General features: G+C 41.5%; 1 protein-coding gene across 4 annotated transcripts; it reads left to right on the top strand.

The window, feature by feature from the left end:
- The first annotated feature begins 284 nt into the window (after positions 1-284).
- On the top strand, positions 285-15352 carry ANKRD13A (ankyrin repeat domain 13A). Of its 4 annotated transcripts, none has more exons than XM_075167523.1 (16): positions 285-547; positions 1182-1260; positions 3659-3791; positions 3926-4050; positions 4487-4532; positions 5039-5182; positions 5630-5825; positions 6833-6899; positions 8349-8430; positions 9165-9223; positions 10135-10271; positions 10648-10805; positions 11295-11408; positions 12157-12308; positions 12547-12611; positions 13405-15352. In XM_075167523.1, the coding sequence occupies exons 4-16, from the start codon at positions 3961-3963 to the stop codon at positions 13601-13603; spliced, it is 1509 nt and encodes a 502-aa protein (XP_075023624.1). In that variant the 5' UTR covers positions 285-547; positions 1182-1260; positions 3659-3791; positions 3926-3960; the 3' UTR covers positions 13604-15352. The 4 variants fall into 4 exon arrangements, with proteins under 4 accessions (XP_075023624.1, XP_075023623.1, XP_075023621.1 ...); XM_075167522.1 differs by having other exon boundaries at positions 305-387; positions 1153-1260; positions 11356-11408; XM_075167520.1 differs by having other exon boundaries at positions 317-387; positions 1153-1260.
- Positions 15353-16076: the final 724 nt, after the last annotated feature.

The raw sequence follows: 16076 nt of genomic DNA, 5'->3' as shown, positions 1-16076 counted from the left end.
CGGCCACGTTTGTCCCTGGCAGACGCCTGCTTCAGGCTGCGCTCAGCTTCACAGAAGCGTTGCGCTTCTGCGGGGAAGCATAGAGACCTTCCATAAGTGGCTGCGCCGGCCTACTCGCTGTCCCCTCACGACTAGGGCAGAGGGGGAGCTGGGAGAAACAAGGCTCCGCCGGCTGGCGGAAGAGGCTGCTCTCCATCAAGCCCTGCCCTCACCCACCATGGCGGCGACAGGGCGGGCGGGCGAAACCAATGCTCGGTGGTAGGCGGGGGGGGGGAGCAGCCAGCGCTGAGCGCCGAGTCCGGCCCAACGCCGCACTGCCGCCCCTCTGCGCGGAGGGCGATGGGGCAGCTTGCGGGCGGGACGCTCCATCTGCCCGCCCGCGGAGGGGTAGGATGGGCGGGGAGCAGTAATTTCCTCTTTCCGTGGGCTCGCCAGTGGCGGCAGGCTGAGGGGAACTGAGGGGGAGTTCCCCCCCCCGCACCGCCGCGCTGTGGTCCGTCCCGGCCGCTGCCCTGGAGAGACGGGAAGGAGGGACGCGAGGGCGGGGGTGAGGCGCTGGGGTCAGCGGGGGGCGGCTGGGGCCACCCGCGTGTGTGGGGCTGGGGGGGGCCCAGGGGCAGGGGAGACCCTCAGGAGTGGGGGGGCGAGGGGAGCGGGAGGCTCCCAGGAGCGTGGGGCTGTGGGGGGGCACCAAGAGCAGGGGAGGCTCCCAGGAGCGTGGGGCTGTGGGGGGGCACCAAGAGCAGGGGAGGCCCCCAGGAGCGTGGGGCTGTGGGGGGGCACCAAGAGCAGGGGAGGCCCCCAGGAGCGTGGGGCTGTGGGGGGGCACCAAGAGCAGGGGAGGCCCCCAGGAGCGTGGGGCTGTGGGGGGGCGCCAAGAGCAGCGGAGGCTCCCAAAAGTGTGGGGCCGTGGCGGGTGGGGCCTGTGCCCAGGAGCAGGGGACCCCCAGGAGTGTGATTTTGCATGGGGCACCCTTTGGAGTGGGGTGAAGAGTTCGTAGGGGGTTGTGGCCCAGTGCTCCCCCCCACACCTGGGGCAGGTGAGTGCCAGGAGAGAAGCTCAAGGGGTCAGGGCTTGAGTAATCTGGGGTCTCCAAAACAAAGAGGGGGGGAACAGTGAGGGTAGGCACCCTGCTTCCCCCACTCCTGCAGGTGTGTGGCATGATGAGTTCCCCTGGCAGGGCCAGCAGCGCATTTCCCCTGCACGTCCTGGTCTGGAATAATGACTACAGGCGGCTGGACGAGGAGCTGCAGGACAAGGTAACTGGGATGCCTGGCCGGGCGATAGAGGGGCTGCTGTGGGGCTGGTGGCCCCGAAAGAGCTTGTGCCATGGTACAGGGCTCGGGGCCCCTCGCTTACTGCCTTTCTAGAAGTAATCTTGATGGTACTCCCAGGTCTGTTTGCTGGGCTTGCGAGATTGCTGCGCTTCTTTTTCTTTACCTATTTATTTGTGGTTGCGGGAGTGACGTAAGAAGGAATATACTTTTTGTTATGTAAGTTACCTAACGTTGACTTCTTATCTGTAAAGGTATGCTCAGAGCATTCGAGTGCGGGTTGCAGAATAGCTCCATCTATTTTTCTACTCTACAGAAAGTATTAGGCGTCATTGAAACAGATCAGGAAGAGCAGATATGATGGACATTAATTTTTTTTTCTGTGCCAGAAAAGCAATAAATACTGCTTACCTTAATGGGAAGTCAACTTGCAGAAAAGGTGACTGCTGCTGCCGGAGATTAAACCAGCCTCTAGCTTGCTGAGGACCAGCAGTTCTTACAGATTCATTGCTGTCTGAGACTGTGGGGGCAGCGTTTTTATACTGGCTGGAGTGTTTTCAGCATCTCTGGTAAAAAAATGGATCATTGTTTCGTGCTGTAGAGTAGAAAAATAGAAAGCTGTTCTGTCTCTGGGACGGCTAAGCGAGAAATGGTAATGACGTAAGGAAATGGTCTGAAAAGCTGCAGCAGAGCTCGAGCAGCAAAACATCCTTCTTGCTGAGATGCTATGTAAAAGCTCTGATATTCGCTAGTGTGGAGTATAGTTTGCAGAAGCGGAGCATATTAATTACATTATACCTGACACCACAAGTATATGAGCCAAAGGTCAGCTGTGCCACCTCCTGACTAGTGACTACCATCTGCAATTCTAACGGTACCACAATTTACTAATGCTTGCTTAGAGCATGCTCCTGTCCTATTTTTAAGAGAATCTTTGGAATGCAGTTACTTTTTATCTAATTCATGTGATCTTATTCCTTAACAAAATCTTTAACCTTACTGGCACGTTGCTTCTGTGTATTTCTTTCTGTTTCAATAACATTCTCGCCTGTGAAAGTTTGTCATTAAATAAGGATCATTCTGCTTCTTGTTAGTCTGAGACTGCAGTTCACACCTGTGAAGTGCTGCTTTCTACCTCAACCGCTTTATGCTGTACAGAAATGAGCAGCGTGTTAAGGTGGAATATGTCTGTCTCTTACTTCCTTTATCTGCTTTTAAGTAACTTCTTTTTTTAAAGTATTCCAAAGATCTGTTTCCTCCTGCTTCCTTGGGATAAGCTTCTTGCTGTCAAAGGGGTGCGTGAGGGAATCAAAAGACACTTGCCAGCTGCACTTGGTATGCCAAATGACGGGTAGAACGTGTGGTTACCGGTTAACAGCAGCAAAGACAATTGGGAGGGACACCTTCGAGTCCTTTACCTGTCAGCACAGTAGGCATTGGAGCTGTAGGAAGTGGGGAAGCAAATTAATTAGTATTCCACCACAGAAGTGAAAAGAGAATGCTTTAAAATGAAGCATTTCCCTACTCTGTGTGTGATCTTTCCAACTTAATGCTGTCAGATAACCGTGTTAACTTGCATAATAACTTTCCTTTCTTATTCTGCTATTGACTTTCCCCTTTTCCTTTAGTTATAGATGCTCTTCTGTTTCAAATCTCTAAGCTAATAGTGAAAAATATGTAAGGTATGAGTATGTTGTGCTTGCATGTTTTGGATATTTATGCCTGTGTAGTTTTTTTTTCTTTTTTTTTTTTAGTGACTTGTACAAAATGCACTCACTCTTCATTGTGCTGTGTGTCAGTCAAATGGATGCTTTGTAAAATACCATTTGCTTCTATACTTTCAAAAAGTGCTATACAAAATTGGTGTTGTATGCCCTGTTACTTCTTTTTTTTCCTCCCCCCCCCCCCCTTATGTTGTGTGATGTTAATAAACCCTCTCGTCGTCTCTCAGGCTGTTGACTGTCCATGGTGCAATGCACACAGATTAGAACTCCTGTCTTCTCCTGAAAGAGACTCCTTTTGAAGGGAGACAGAAGGGGAAATAATCACAGAAAAAGAAATGAGAAGCATCAACAAGAACTCAGCGTGTCTTATAGTGATACCAGTTCTTACCGTGTTGGTTTTATAGGCCCTATTCTGCTTCTCTTTTTATTTCAGTGGGGAAGTGAGATTGCACTGTACGGAGTGCAGAAGGGCAGTAGAGTAGTGTTTGAAAACTGAGTCAGCTGTGCACCACAGACTGATACGTGGGAATACCTGGGGAATATTGACTCCTGTATTACTACTGACAAGCTTTGCTTATATAAACTCTCCTCAGTGTGCTCTGATTAGTTGCGTTTGGTGGGACAGCTTCAGCATTATTTCTCTCTCGGATACTCTACAGGATGTTGATCAACGTGATCCACGAGGCCGGACCTTGTTGCACCTTGCTGTTTCCTTGGGTTATATAGAATCTGCCAAAGTCCTCCTTCAACACAAGGCAGATGTAACTAAAGAAAATGCGCAGGGATGGACAGGTAAAGATAACTTGGAAAATAGAAGTCAAGTGTTAATACTTTTCAGTTGTAGATGTTGTATTTTGACTGCTTTTACATCATGTATTTTGCTCAGAAAGCAAACTGAAACAAGCTTGTGTCTGGATTTCTTTTAGTTTTACATGAGGCTGTCAGTACAGGAGATCCAGAGATGGTACAAATGATTCTGCAGCATCGGGACTACCAGCAGACCTCTATGACACTTGGAGGAGTTCCTGAATTACTCCAAAAGATTAATGAGGTAATTATTTAGTTTAAACCTCTTACTCCCCACTGCAATTCTCATTCAAGTAGTTCAGTTAAGTAAACTGAAATCAGATGGGCAATTGTGTTCTTCATTTTAACTTGCATATTCCATAGCGCAATAGGAGATGGAGACTTTTTCCTTGACTTTACTTTGAAATCCTTAGTCATGAACTCCAGCAGTGGAGGCTGAATCTTGTTACTGCTCCTATAGTAAAATAAGGAAGAATAGCTCATCAGAAAGCAGCGGTGGTAGGCCAATGTCTTTTATGGTTGTTAGTTTCAATTTCAGTTTTTTTAACGTTCATTTATCGTGTCTTGAGTTCTGTTCTTTTTTTGTTTTCCTTTACCTAAAATGTTCACGAGAAATGTTGTACTGAATGTTAGATTAAAACTATTTCATGAAGTATTCATAAAGTATTTTCCTTCTCCAGACTCCTGACTTTTATGTGGAAATGAAATGGGAGTTCACTAGCTGGGGTAAGAATCCTGGTCATCATTACTTCTTCTAAACTGTAGACAAAGGGACTTACTTATGTACAAATGTCACAAAAGATATGCAGAGAAATATCTGCTCCCCAGAATACTTATCTCTTCACCTCTCAAAATAGCATTTTATATTTTTGTTGCACAATTATTCTTTGTTTCCTGTTTATTTGGTTTGTTTGTTGTTTTTTTGTTTGTTTGTTTGTTTTTAAATGGAGAGTTTAGCCATCGTTGGGGTTTATGCCATTTCACATCTTTTACTCTGAACTAATGGTGTCTTCCTTTTGATGTTCTTCTTTAATTTAAAGTTGGTGGGTCTTGTCCCTAAGCTGATTGTTCTTAAAGCTAAAGATGATCAGTATCTCACCTCCTCTGGAATAATGATCGTAGTACTGAGCGATCCTGTATCAGGGATATAGCTTGTGCTTGAGTTCAGACTTCCTGTGCGCTTAGTCTCTTGAATATTTTCTATTTACATTTTTCTCATTTTTCTTTTATAGTCCCACTGGTTTCTAGAGTTTGTCCAAGTGATGTCTGCCGCATCTGGAAAAGTGGTGCCAAGCTACGTGTTGATATCACTTTACTGGGCTTTGAAAATATGAGCTGGGAGAGAGGAAGGCGTAGTTTAATTTTCAAGGGAGAAGGTAAATATTTTAGCATGTTTGCACCATTGATCACCCAATACTGTGTGAGCCACAATGAGAAATCCCTATTTTGCACAAAAAGACCTGCTGAGGCTGAGTACTGAATTTTATAAAAGTTTTATAAATATGTTCCATGAGTGTCTCATAGAGATACTGTTTTGTGGTTTAACATAACGGCTTAATTTCTTTCCTTTGAGTAAATCTGAGGTCAAAATTTGGTAACAGAGCTAAAATTTGACTTCAGTCTTTTACTTAGTTTTCCCCCTTCTGTTCTCCTGCCCTGCAAATAGAAAATAATTTTAGATACAGCTCCAAATCTGATCTCAGCTGAGTGCAAAATACAGTGAATTAGCTTCCACCCTGATTTGATATACAGTATATTCTCAGTTTTTCATTCTGGAATACTATTGATAAGTTTTTTAGGTTGAAATGTACCATTTCCAACAGATACTGGAGGCTGGGCAGAGCTAATTGAGATCAATCATGATGATAAGTTTGTTACAACGGAACGTTTTGAGATTTCCCAACACATGAAGCGTTTGACGTTGGGATCTATGACACCAAAAAGAAAAGATGTGGAAAGACGCCTTACATCTCCAATTATTAACACGTGCCTTGATACAAAAAATATTGCTTTTGAAAGGTAAGATACAAAGTTTCTCTTAACAAATAAACATACTTGCAATAAAGCTTTACATACAAACTCTCAAAAGCCCTGATAATAAAAACTTTTAGGGCTAGATCTGAAATTACTTTAAACTTCACATACCATTAGATAAAGAAATTTGGCTTGGTCGGCTTGCCACTATTGCTTGGCAAAAAGTTTCCAGTTGAAAGAATTGATTTGCAGAAAACTTCCAGTTTATCATATGACTGAGATCAATGTTAATGTCTCATTACAAGTTTGCATTTCACCCAAATCCATATGTGCTGAAACTAATGGACAAGAACTTGTAGCTAAGTCAGTCAAATCTCACATTAATACTTTAAATAAAAATACGTGTACAGTGTCTCTTTCCACACACACACATTTGTCTTCCTTGTTTACTACACGTGTTTATCCAGGTATCTGTCAGCTTAGTTCAAACAATCCTTTTTATGAAGCTCCTTTTGGAGTGCTCTGTGATGCAGTAAACCATCCCCATGATCATAAAAACAAGCGTTTCCAGCATCTTTCTCTTGAATATTTAGTACCCTTTCAAAGCTGTCCAGAATTAGTCTCTCTAATGTTCACTGAGCCTTAGTAACTGCAGCATCTACACATCCAGAAACTAAGACTTCTTAGACAGGAGTGTTCCTACTATCCGGTGCCCCAAATTGCAGTGAGAGGTTACTTTTGAAATTGAACTGTGTGTTAAAAGCTGCCATGCCCAGGCTCTCAGGCAAAATAATTCAGTGAGGTTTTAAGCTGTCCTCCTCTGTGGCTCAGGTATCCACATCTCAATCTAAACTCTCTCTGAGAAAAACAGCATGACTTCTTTTGCCCTCTTGTGATATGTGTGTGTGAGGACAAATTGACCTGTGCTTTTGTCTGGGGTTAATAATGAAATAACCTGTCAAATGTTGTTTAAAATCAATTTTAGAAAAACGGGCTGGGGATTGTGTAGAAATGCAACTGTATAGACACTTGCGGTGTTCACTTTTTGTCAGAACCACATCTGGATTCTGGGTATGGAAGACAGAAAAAGCGGAAGGTGTAAACGGTTATGAAGCAAAGGTAAAGCCCATTCTATTCTCTTAAGAGGTCTCATAGCTAACTGAAGTGTGATTGGGTTTTGCCTTTATTCCCTGAATATTTCAGGTCTTAAACTTCCCATCGAGAGCTTTGTTGTGTTGCCAGCAGAACTGTGCAGGAGTGAGGAACTTCAAGGCTGCCAAGCTTGTGGGAGGGATGGTGCCTGTATGCAGGAACATCAGCAGGGTCTTTAGGGGGGAGGGAGGGTCAAAGCATTTCAGGAGAAGAAGGGCAAAAGATTCAACATAACTGCTAGGACTCTCTTCCATCCAAAAACTGCAATTTAACTCATTCTAGAATATTGTCATTCTTTCACTGTTTAAAAGGCGAGGAACTCGTTGGTGAAGTGCCTTGAGCGCTCTCTAGTAACAGTATTGCAAGGAAATAACAGGCTCCTGCTGCCTTGAGTTGCATCATGTGTTCAAGTAATAAAAGACTGCTGGTAAATTAAAGACCCTGTCCATGCTCATGAGTCATACAGTTGCTTAGATTTGTTCCATGTGACACTGGTTTTGTCTTCCATTTCACTTTAGTGAAATATTTTTGAAGATGGCTTTACAGCCTTACTGTGTTAGGAATTTAAGTTAAGAATCACAAGAATTACCTTCCCTGATTCATAAGTCTGTTTACTCCAGGTTTTGGAATTTGTGCAATAAATTACGTTTTGTAATTTCATTTAACAGAAGAATAAATGCTGAATAGCTTTCTACATTTTTATGAAGGTTTTTCTGGTAAGACTGCAGGGCTATTCAGTTGGACGTGTGGTTTGTTAGTGTTCCTGCAGAATTAAACTATCACTAAATTTAATTTGGAAGGTCTTACAAGTGACCTCTGTTTAGAAATAGCATTATCTGACTTTCCTTCTGCATTCTTTCTTAAAATCTCTGCCCAGGTGGGGATTCTTTCCAGCAAGCTTGGAAATGCCTGTCTAGTTTTGAGGTTGTTTTAGTTACAAAAGCATATTTAAAAGTGTGTAAATCTGCTTTCCAGGAAATTGGTTGAAAGACTGACTTCTGTTGCCATCAAAGTCGATGACCAAACTCCTTTGCCATTCTTTCAGCACAGGATGCTTGTGAGATTAGTGCTCTCTGGAGATACTATGGTGTGGAGATACTTTGTGGATTTGCAGAGTTTCTTATTTTATCAACTTGCCCAGCAGGTGGCATGTAATTTCAACCTTAGCATAGGTCTGTCAAGAATATATTGTGTAGGATTTCCATTATACCAAAGCCAATAGAAAAATCAAAGTGCAGCATTTCCTGTTGATCAGCAGTATATTAAAGATTAAGATCTTTGTCAATGAGAGGCAGATTCATGCTGCTTTATTCTGTCTTTAGATTTGTGTACATGGTGTTTTACTAGAGAGAACTCTCTTTTTTAACCTGTGATGCTTTTTGGGTTTTGTCCTTCTACTTTTTTTTCTTTTTTAAGGTATACATTGCAAACAATGTGAATGTGGTCACAAAAATCCGAACAGAACATTTAACAGAAGAGGAGAAGAAAAGATATAAAGGTAGTTTTCCTATAGGATAACTGGAAATAAGTAGAACCTTTGGGCTCTCTGATACTTTCTCTGTGTGACTGCAGAAGAACGGGGCACACAGACAAGGGAAATACTTTTCTTGCTGACTTTGCCCTGCTTTACTTTCACACGTTGTGTGTCTGAGGTAGCCCGTTGCTTGACTCCTAACCTACAAATGAACCAGTATTTATCCTAGCTGTATTTAGAGGAAAGAAGAGCCCTTCAAAACTGCTGAAAGCTTAGTGAAACTTTTAAAGGCTGCACTTTTCCGTGCTTTTTCCTGCTCTGGAATGTATTCATGCCTTTACTTCGCTTTGGCCATGATTACAAGATTCATGTAGGCTTTGTTTGCTTGGACTTTTTGTTTTGTTTTGGTCCACTAATTTCTTCTAGTATTTAAACTAGAGTAAAGGGTGACCGGCCAGTAACCTCATATGGAAACACTGCCCTTCATTGGCCTACTTTGGGGCCTAGGAGGGGAGGCACTGTGAATAATAAAGCTATCTGCTAATGATAGAAACCACTGAAAATCTTTTTCTGTGTATTGTACCCATTTTATACTATCACCTTTAGGTCCTGGGCTGGCTTGCTAAAGCTTACAAGAAATGTGAACAGCTTACTTCACTTTGGGTTAGAAGCTTTGCTTGTTAGCCTGGTGTGTACGTGAATTTTACTGCTAATTAGTAGTAAGAGATTTTTTGGTTTTTCCCTCCTGTTACCTGAAGCTGACAGGAACCCCCTGGAATCATTTCTGGGTACAGTGGAGCATGAGTATGGTGCTCAGGTGAGTGTCTTTGACGTCAAAACAGGTCACTGCAGCGCAGAGATCTGTGCTGATAGGAATTCTAGGTGGAATCACCTCTTCTTTCCTTAGTTTGGCAGCAGTTTTGATTATGAGGTTTAAATTTTCCCTGAGGATGTTTTTGTTTAAGCCCTCCAATGTTCTGTGTGAATAGCAGGTACCTCCTTCTGAACACTTATGAAAAAGACATAGAAACCACTAGCACAGCAAGAGCTGGGGTGTGAGCAGTGGCAGTAAATCTGAGCAAGCACAGATCTTAGTGGCAACCCACCAGTAACCTGGGGAGACGCGTCCGCAGACCTGCAGCAGCCTCAGGTGGGAGATAGTGCTAGCATGGTGATCATCAGACAAAGATGGAAGGATGAAGTGACATTAGCACACTGCTCTTGAGCAACTCGGAGGAAAACCATATCTCCTCTGCTGTTCTGAAATGTGTTGATAATGATTTCGATATGGCTTTAGAAACTCCCTTGCATCTGTACATATTTAAGTACAGTAGATAATAGATTTGCCAACTGCTGGCTCTGTATGGCATTGCAGATCTTACATGGATCTAGAGATTTTTGTTTCAAATACTCCATCAAAGTTTTGCCTTTAATAAAGGATTTGGCGTGTAGAAATGCTGTAGCTTGTGTGTGCGTTTCTGGTTCGTTTCTAGCTTTAAAGTATTTAAGCAGATTTTTCTTGTCTCTAAAATGCTTGGAGATTTTTAACCTCAGTAGAAAGCAGTCTAAACCTGTGTGCTTGTATTTATGGCTATGTGTCACTGGTGTCTAAAATAGAGAATGAGTTACTTCACAACGGGTAACTTAAAAGTTGCTTGTAGTAGCCACTGTCTATTTGTTCTGTACTTTTGTGGTTTGTGGTTTTTTTTTTTTTCTCTTTCCTTATAGAGTACGACCAAGACAACAGAGTATGCTGCAAGTAACAATCCTACTGCTATTACTCTGGAGGAATACTTTGACCCAGAATTTGATTTGAAAGGTAGAGACATAGGAAGACCAAAGGAAGTCACCATTCGAACACAGAAGTGAGAAATAAAATTTTAATTATTTCTAGTTTGTCTCTTCCCAGTCATCTAATCTCTGGAAATAATTTTTACAAATATCCAGTGTTGTTTTCCCCCAGCCTTCAAAATTAATCAAAAGAGAGTTCTTGAAGTATTCAGCTGTAGTCTAATTCTTCTTCCACTAAGTCAAAGAAAACATTTGGACTAGTGCTGTAACTTGTTAGTAACCTCCTGTGCTTTGCCTTTAGTATGACCAGGAATGTGGTTCCATTTCTCAGAGCAGTAACTGTTCTGACTCTTGGAAATGTATGAAGCAGCTGACAATGCTATGTGTTTTGCTTTGCATCTGCTTCTAAACTGTGAACTTAAGATGCTTTTATGCAACTTTCTCTTTAAGATTTAAAGCAACCTTGTGGATGAGTGAAGAGTTTCCCTTGTCTCTTATGGAACAAGTCACTCCAATCATCGATCTGATGGCCAGAACTAGTGCACATTTTGCCAGACTTAGGGATTTCATCACTCTGGAATTTCCACCAGGATTTCCTGTCAAAATTGGTAATATTTAGCATTTTTTATTCTAGCATCTTCTTTATTTGCATTCTTTCTATTGGTTTTGCAACATGTATTTACAAAAAACATGTTAGTTTTTTACTAGTCATCTCACTGATACCTAGAACTGACAACCCAGATGTACATTGTCTTGTACTTCTGGGGTCATTGAATCCAAATTCTGAATGACCAGTACAGAAGTATAATTTTAAAGACAGTATCATTTCAGTAAGAACAAGCTCTTGCCAGCTCTGTCCTCTTAGCTTCAATGCCTTAGATTTGGCAAATCTTATTATAAAATAAGAGATTTAGAGAGAGAGTGAGAATGAGTAAGGGCAACTTCTTGGTGAAGTGAATTGCTGTATACTTTGTCACGATGGGATGCTGCTTGTGGAATATATTCAATAAACATGTAAGGGTTTGATGTGGCTATAGGTGTGGAAGTGAATGAGAGAGTTCTCTTTTTGACAGAAATCTTGTACTCCTCCTTAATAGAAATTCCCCTATTTCATGTGCTGAATGCCCGAATTACATTTGAAAATGTCAATGGCTGCAGGACAGCTGACAAAACATCATCACAAGTGGTTGGAGGTGCACAGTGTGATTCAGGTAAGGAGTGGAAAGATGCAGTGATCCCATCTTTTTACATTTCTGTCAGCGGAATGCACAGAAGAGAGAGATGGTTTAACTGCAGGGAATGAAACCTTCACAGGTGAGAGGAAGCTGCAGTGCATAACAGCTGATCTGGAGTGTGTGATACTGATTGTAGTGACCCATCCTGCCCATTCCGTGCCTGCCGAACTGACTAAACTGAAGTCTAGCAAGCTATCTCAAGTATTTTGAGGTCTAAATTCTGGTGCAAGCTATTGCTATGGGAAGTGGAATACAAAATTGCTGTAAGCGACAGCTCAGTCTGTATGCTCTTTCAGAAAACAGTGGATTACGTTTGAGTACGATGCTCATGACTGCATATATCCAGTGATACTCTGTCCTATGAGCTGTTGCAGATCCATTCATTAGGCATAACCTCAGAAGAGCCACTGCAGTATTTATCTTTTGCAACCTTTTTTTTTCCCCATCTGGTTTTGTCAGAGTTCAGCCACCTTAGCACTCTGCTGCCCACTGGTTTTATTTGTATAACTTGCCAGCATCCTAAAGGAAGGCTTTGCATTCTGTCTTACTGCTGTGCTTGTTTGCCACAGAAGTCTTTCAAAGCCTGTTGGTATATTTAGCCAGGTGGACTGTCTGCATCTTTGGAGTTAACTTAATCATGCATAAACATTCATTAGAATTTTTTTAAGTCTCAACTTGTAAAAATATACTATGCCATGTTTGTAACCATATTTGGCTTCTGTAGGTGCTAATTTTGAGGTTGACCAGTCAGTGTTTGAGATCCCCAAATCTTACCACGTCCAAGATGACGGTAGGAACATACACGTGCAGGATGAAGATAACGAGATCATGCAGTTTGCTATTCAGCAGAGTTTGTTGGAATCCGGTGGAAATAAAGTAAGTGTGCTGTAATCTGTGCAGTGCAGGTCTGACAGTTTTGACAAGGGCTATGCAGCAATAGCTGCATCTCTGTATTAAACCAACGTAGGACCTATTTTTCTAAGAATGTCAGAAGCGAAAAATGCAGTAATGTATTTCAAAGAAGAAATAAGAGTGATTTAAGAGTTACCTTTCAGTGAGTCGCACTGCAGATCTGGTAACTGCTGTGGAATTGTCTGTCTTTCCCCATTTCTAGGAAGTGGGGGTGCATTCCAATGGAGCAGTTGCATATTCACAGGACTTCAATATACAGTATCAGAGGTAACTGATTTTTTTCATGTCAAGCCAAGCAGTGATAGAGCAAAAATACTTCCAACAGTAGCGTCAAGCAATTTTGCAATTTTTTGTGTATGTAGGTAGCAGATGCACAGAACTCAAAGTCTCTTTTCTTGTGCTTCTAACTTTTACTTTTTCAAGAAGCAAGGACTCCAAACTGGGCCTCCCTTGTTTATATAGTATAGCTCTTTAGCTTAGCTGTGGGACTGATCTGCACACATAACAGACTCTTTACCCAACTAATAAACACATTCCTTCTGTTCTGCTCTTAAAACTGTGAATTTGGTTGAGTATTTGTTTATTAAGTGCTGCACACTTCAGGATAGCTCTTCTTTCTTTTCAAAATCATTATGTAATCCTTAAAAACTTAGCAACATATATTTAATGGACCCTTGAGAATATGCTCTGTATCTGTGGGGTCTTCCTGCAATTAAATGCAAAGAAATCTTCGTGCACACAGAGAACTGCATCCTCTTGGTTCTTTTGTACATGGGAAATCATGTTACCTTTAAACTAGGTGAGAATGCTTTTAGAAGCCCATTGAAAATTTAACTGTGAGTATGTATGAAAAATTCTGAGGAACCTTCAAAGGACAGGTTTTACGTTGAGAATTTTATGGATGTTAGAACAACTGCTCTCTTATCCTGAAATCTGCTTTCTGCCCTCTGGGGAGAGATTTTCAGGTTTGCAGTTAGAAAACAGTTGCTAGGAAGGATCATTGCAGGAAATGTGAAATAGGCTCTGTCTCTTACTTCTTGAAGTTCTTTTTCTCCTTCAGGGCACTGCAGGAGAGCTATCTAACAAGCTCAGGTAACTCACACTGCAGCACCCCTAGTGAACCTTCCAGTTTTGAAAAAGACTTACAGCTTGCCATGGAGTTGTCTGTCCGAGAGCAGGAGGAACGGGAGAAGCAACGTCGTGAAGAGGAAGATGCAGAGCTTCAGCAAGTTTTACAGCTTTCTCTTGTGGAAAAATAACTCTGTAGCGATCTCCTGAAATAAGGATGACCAAATCTGCATAAAACTGAAGGCTTTCAGAGCTATCAGTCTGAAGACCACTCCTGGACTGCTTAAGTAAATATTTCACCTGCCTTCTTAGTTGGCATCATCAGCTACAAAAAGCTGATTTATTTTTGTTTGAGGGAGTTTCAGATCATGGGACTCTGCATGTGGCTCCCCAACCATGCAGTCTTAGCTTTGAAGGAAAAGTTTTTATCTAAACATATTTATTGAAGAGCAGATGGAAATTTTGCTTAGCATCAGGACATAGGATTGCAGTAAAGCTTGAAAACCTGATTTATGGGGAATTCAGGAGGGAAACTTCATTACTTACCAAAGAAATATTCATCAGCTTAGTAATTTCTGAATAATTCAAAGCCATTGTCTGTTTCTTCCAGTTGTTACATGGAAGAGTATATATATGCATATACACACATACGGTAGTTCTTCATGCTGACAGTGTACCATGCTGACAGATGTTTTCTGTTAGTTTTGTTTATATGTGATTATCTCTTCTCTAGTTACTGAGATTTTATCATGTGCTCCTGCTTAAGAGGGATAATTTTATACTTGAACAGCTAATCCAAGCTCAAGATTTAACTAGTGCTTTCTGAAAAAGGACAAAACAAATAGCCAGTAAAATTTTAGATCCTAAAATGGGACCATCTGTCTAGTGAAGTAGCAGTTTCTGCAGTGATTCAAAACCAGCTAGTTCCCATAGTCAGAGGGCAGGAAGAAAATAAGCGATAGATACAGGTGCTTCTTTGCGATCACTTGGTGTGTGTGCATGAGTGCGTGCCTGTGTGTGGGTGCTAAATTCAAATAGAGAAAAATTCAGGTGAAATTTTAATGTATACTTATTGGAAGATAAGTTTTAATTCTGTCATCTGAAAGGGAAACGTGTGTTGCTTTTTAAAATTCAAATGCTCATCCTTCATGTGAATACATATATTTTTTTATCTGAATATTTTTATTGATTTTAAAACAAGCCAATATGACTACACTCATAAAAAATGGTATTGTAACAATTCCCAAGTATGTTTTAACCAGCTTTCCTCAGGTCTTTCGTCACACAATATATTTGTAGCTATTTTACCTGCACTTCTGTCAGTGTTTACAGTACTTACACTGTGACTCTCAAGTGCGCTCCACAAGTACACAATGTACATCCACAGGAAAGCCTTATAGTAGTTAAATGTGAGCAATATTCCTCTGTTCTGGCTGGCAGAAGTGTGAAGAACCTACGGTACATACGGTCTGATCTTGCTCCTAATCCTGCACTTGTTCCTTGGGCAAAACAGGGCGGTTCAGTGTGACCAACTATTAACCAGTATAAAATCACTATAAAATGGACTTGAGCGTAACCAGTGAGATGGTTGGTAACTTGGAACCCTATTTTAAACCAATAATCCATTGTTTTACATAGCAAATGATTAAAATTCCTTCAGCGTACACTAGAATTGGTATATCTGCACCATTTTGTTTAATGATACAGCTTGCATCCCTGAACAGCTTATCTGGTGTTTGCAGGAATGTTGCCTTTCTTGCACAGTGGCAGTGGTCTATGTTGGAATTGCATCTTTCTTTGAAAAGGGGATTACTGTGACTTTCAGTTGGAAAAAAGGGAATAAGCCTTGCATTGAGCTCTTGACAAAGTTGTGAGGGAGGAGATGAAACTGTTTTTTTCCTCCAGCGGAAATAAAGCGTGCTGTTGCCTTTATAAAACCATCTGTCTGACATTGCTTGCTTTCTATTAAGCGTTTCAAAGGTTACAAGGGAGGGGTGAAATACCTTTTTTTTCAAGCTGCCTTGTTCTCTGTTTTTTATATTGTAAACTAAAGTATATTGAGCAGTTTCAGTTCAAGTTTTGTTATGCTCCTGCTTCTTAGTCTGGGACTGTAAAAAAATTTGGGTAGGTTTTTGTTGGGTGTTGTTTTTTTTTTTTGCTTTCTGTGACATTTGCGTCATTCCATCTAAACTAGAAGGCTCTGCTTCCCTGACACAGCTACTGCTTTTCTTAAACCCTAGCTTACATCTTACACTGTATGGGTAAAAGGTATCCTCTGATCCTCTGTGTGTGCTGGAAGAAAAAACAAAGATGCTGCACAATGTTACACTACACACGAGTATTTTTTTCTAACATTGTAACTGGAGTCTTTCTTAATAATTATCTTGCCTTTTTGTTGCATTTTTTGTACATCAAAGGTGACGTTATCATCTATGAAACTATCAAAGGTAGTTCTGGTTCAGTCTGAAACAGACACATAATCCCTGGAAACATTTTCTGACATTTTCAGCCAACCTTTGAGTCTCCCTGTTTTGAAAACAGGGATCCGTGCAATATGGACAGTTTTGAGGCAGTGAAAGGCAGGGTGGTGGGAGGACGCCAGTGCCCTTGATTAGTTTCTGTCTGTACCTTTTTGTGAGTAGCAGAGATAGAAGTTCAGCAAAG

The sequence above is a fragment of the Calonectris borealis genome, chromosome 18, assembly GCF_964195595.1.
Source record: "Calonectris borealis chromosome 18, bCalBor7.hap1.2, whole genome shotgun sequence".
NCBI classification, from domain to species: domain Eukaryota; kingdom Metazoa; phylum Chordata; class Aves; order Procellariiformes; family Procellariidae; genus Calonectris; species Calonectris borealis.
This window is presented reverse-complemented; position numbering and strand designations above follow the sequence as displayed.

What these genes read in the sequence shown, in the direction of transcription:
- ANKRD13A (XM_075167520.1), top strand. Translation starts at nt 340, where the DNA reads ATGGGGCAGCTTGCGGGCGGGACGCTCCATCTGCCCGCCCGCGGAGGG. An exon ending in AAAAATATTGCTTTTGAAAG is followed by an intron (nt 5,826 to 6,832) that starts GTAAGATACAAA and finishes ACTTTTTGTCAG; the next exon opens with AACCACATCTGGATTCTGGG. An exon ending in TGGAATCCGGTGGAAATAAA is followed by an intron (nt 12,309 to 12,546) that starts GTAAGTGTGCTG and finishes CCCCATTTCTAG; the next exon opens with GAAGTGGGGGTGCATTCCAA.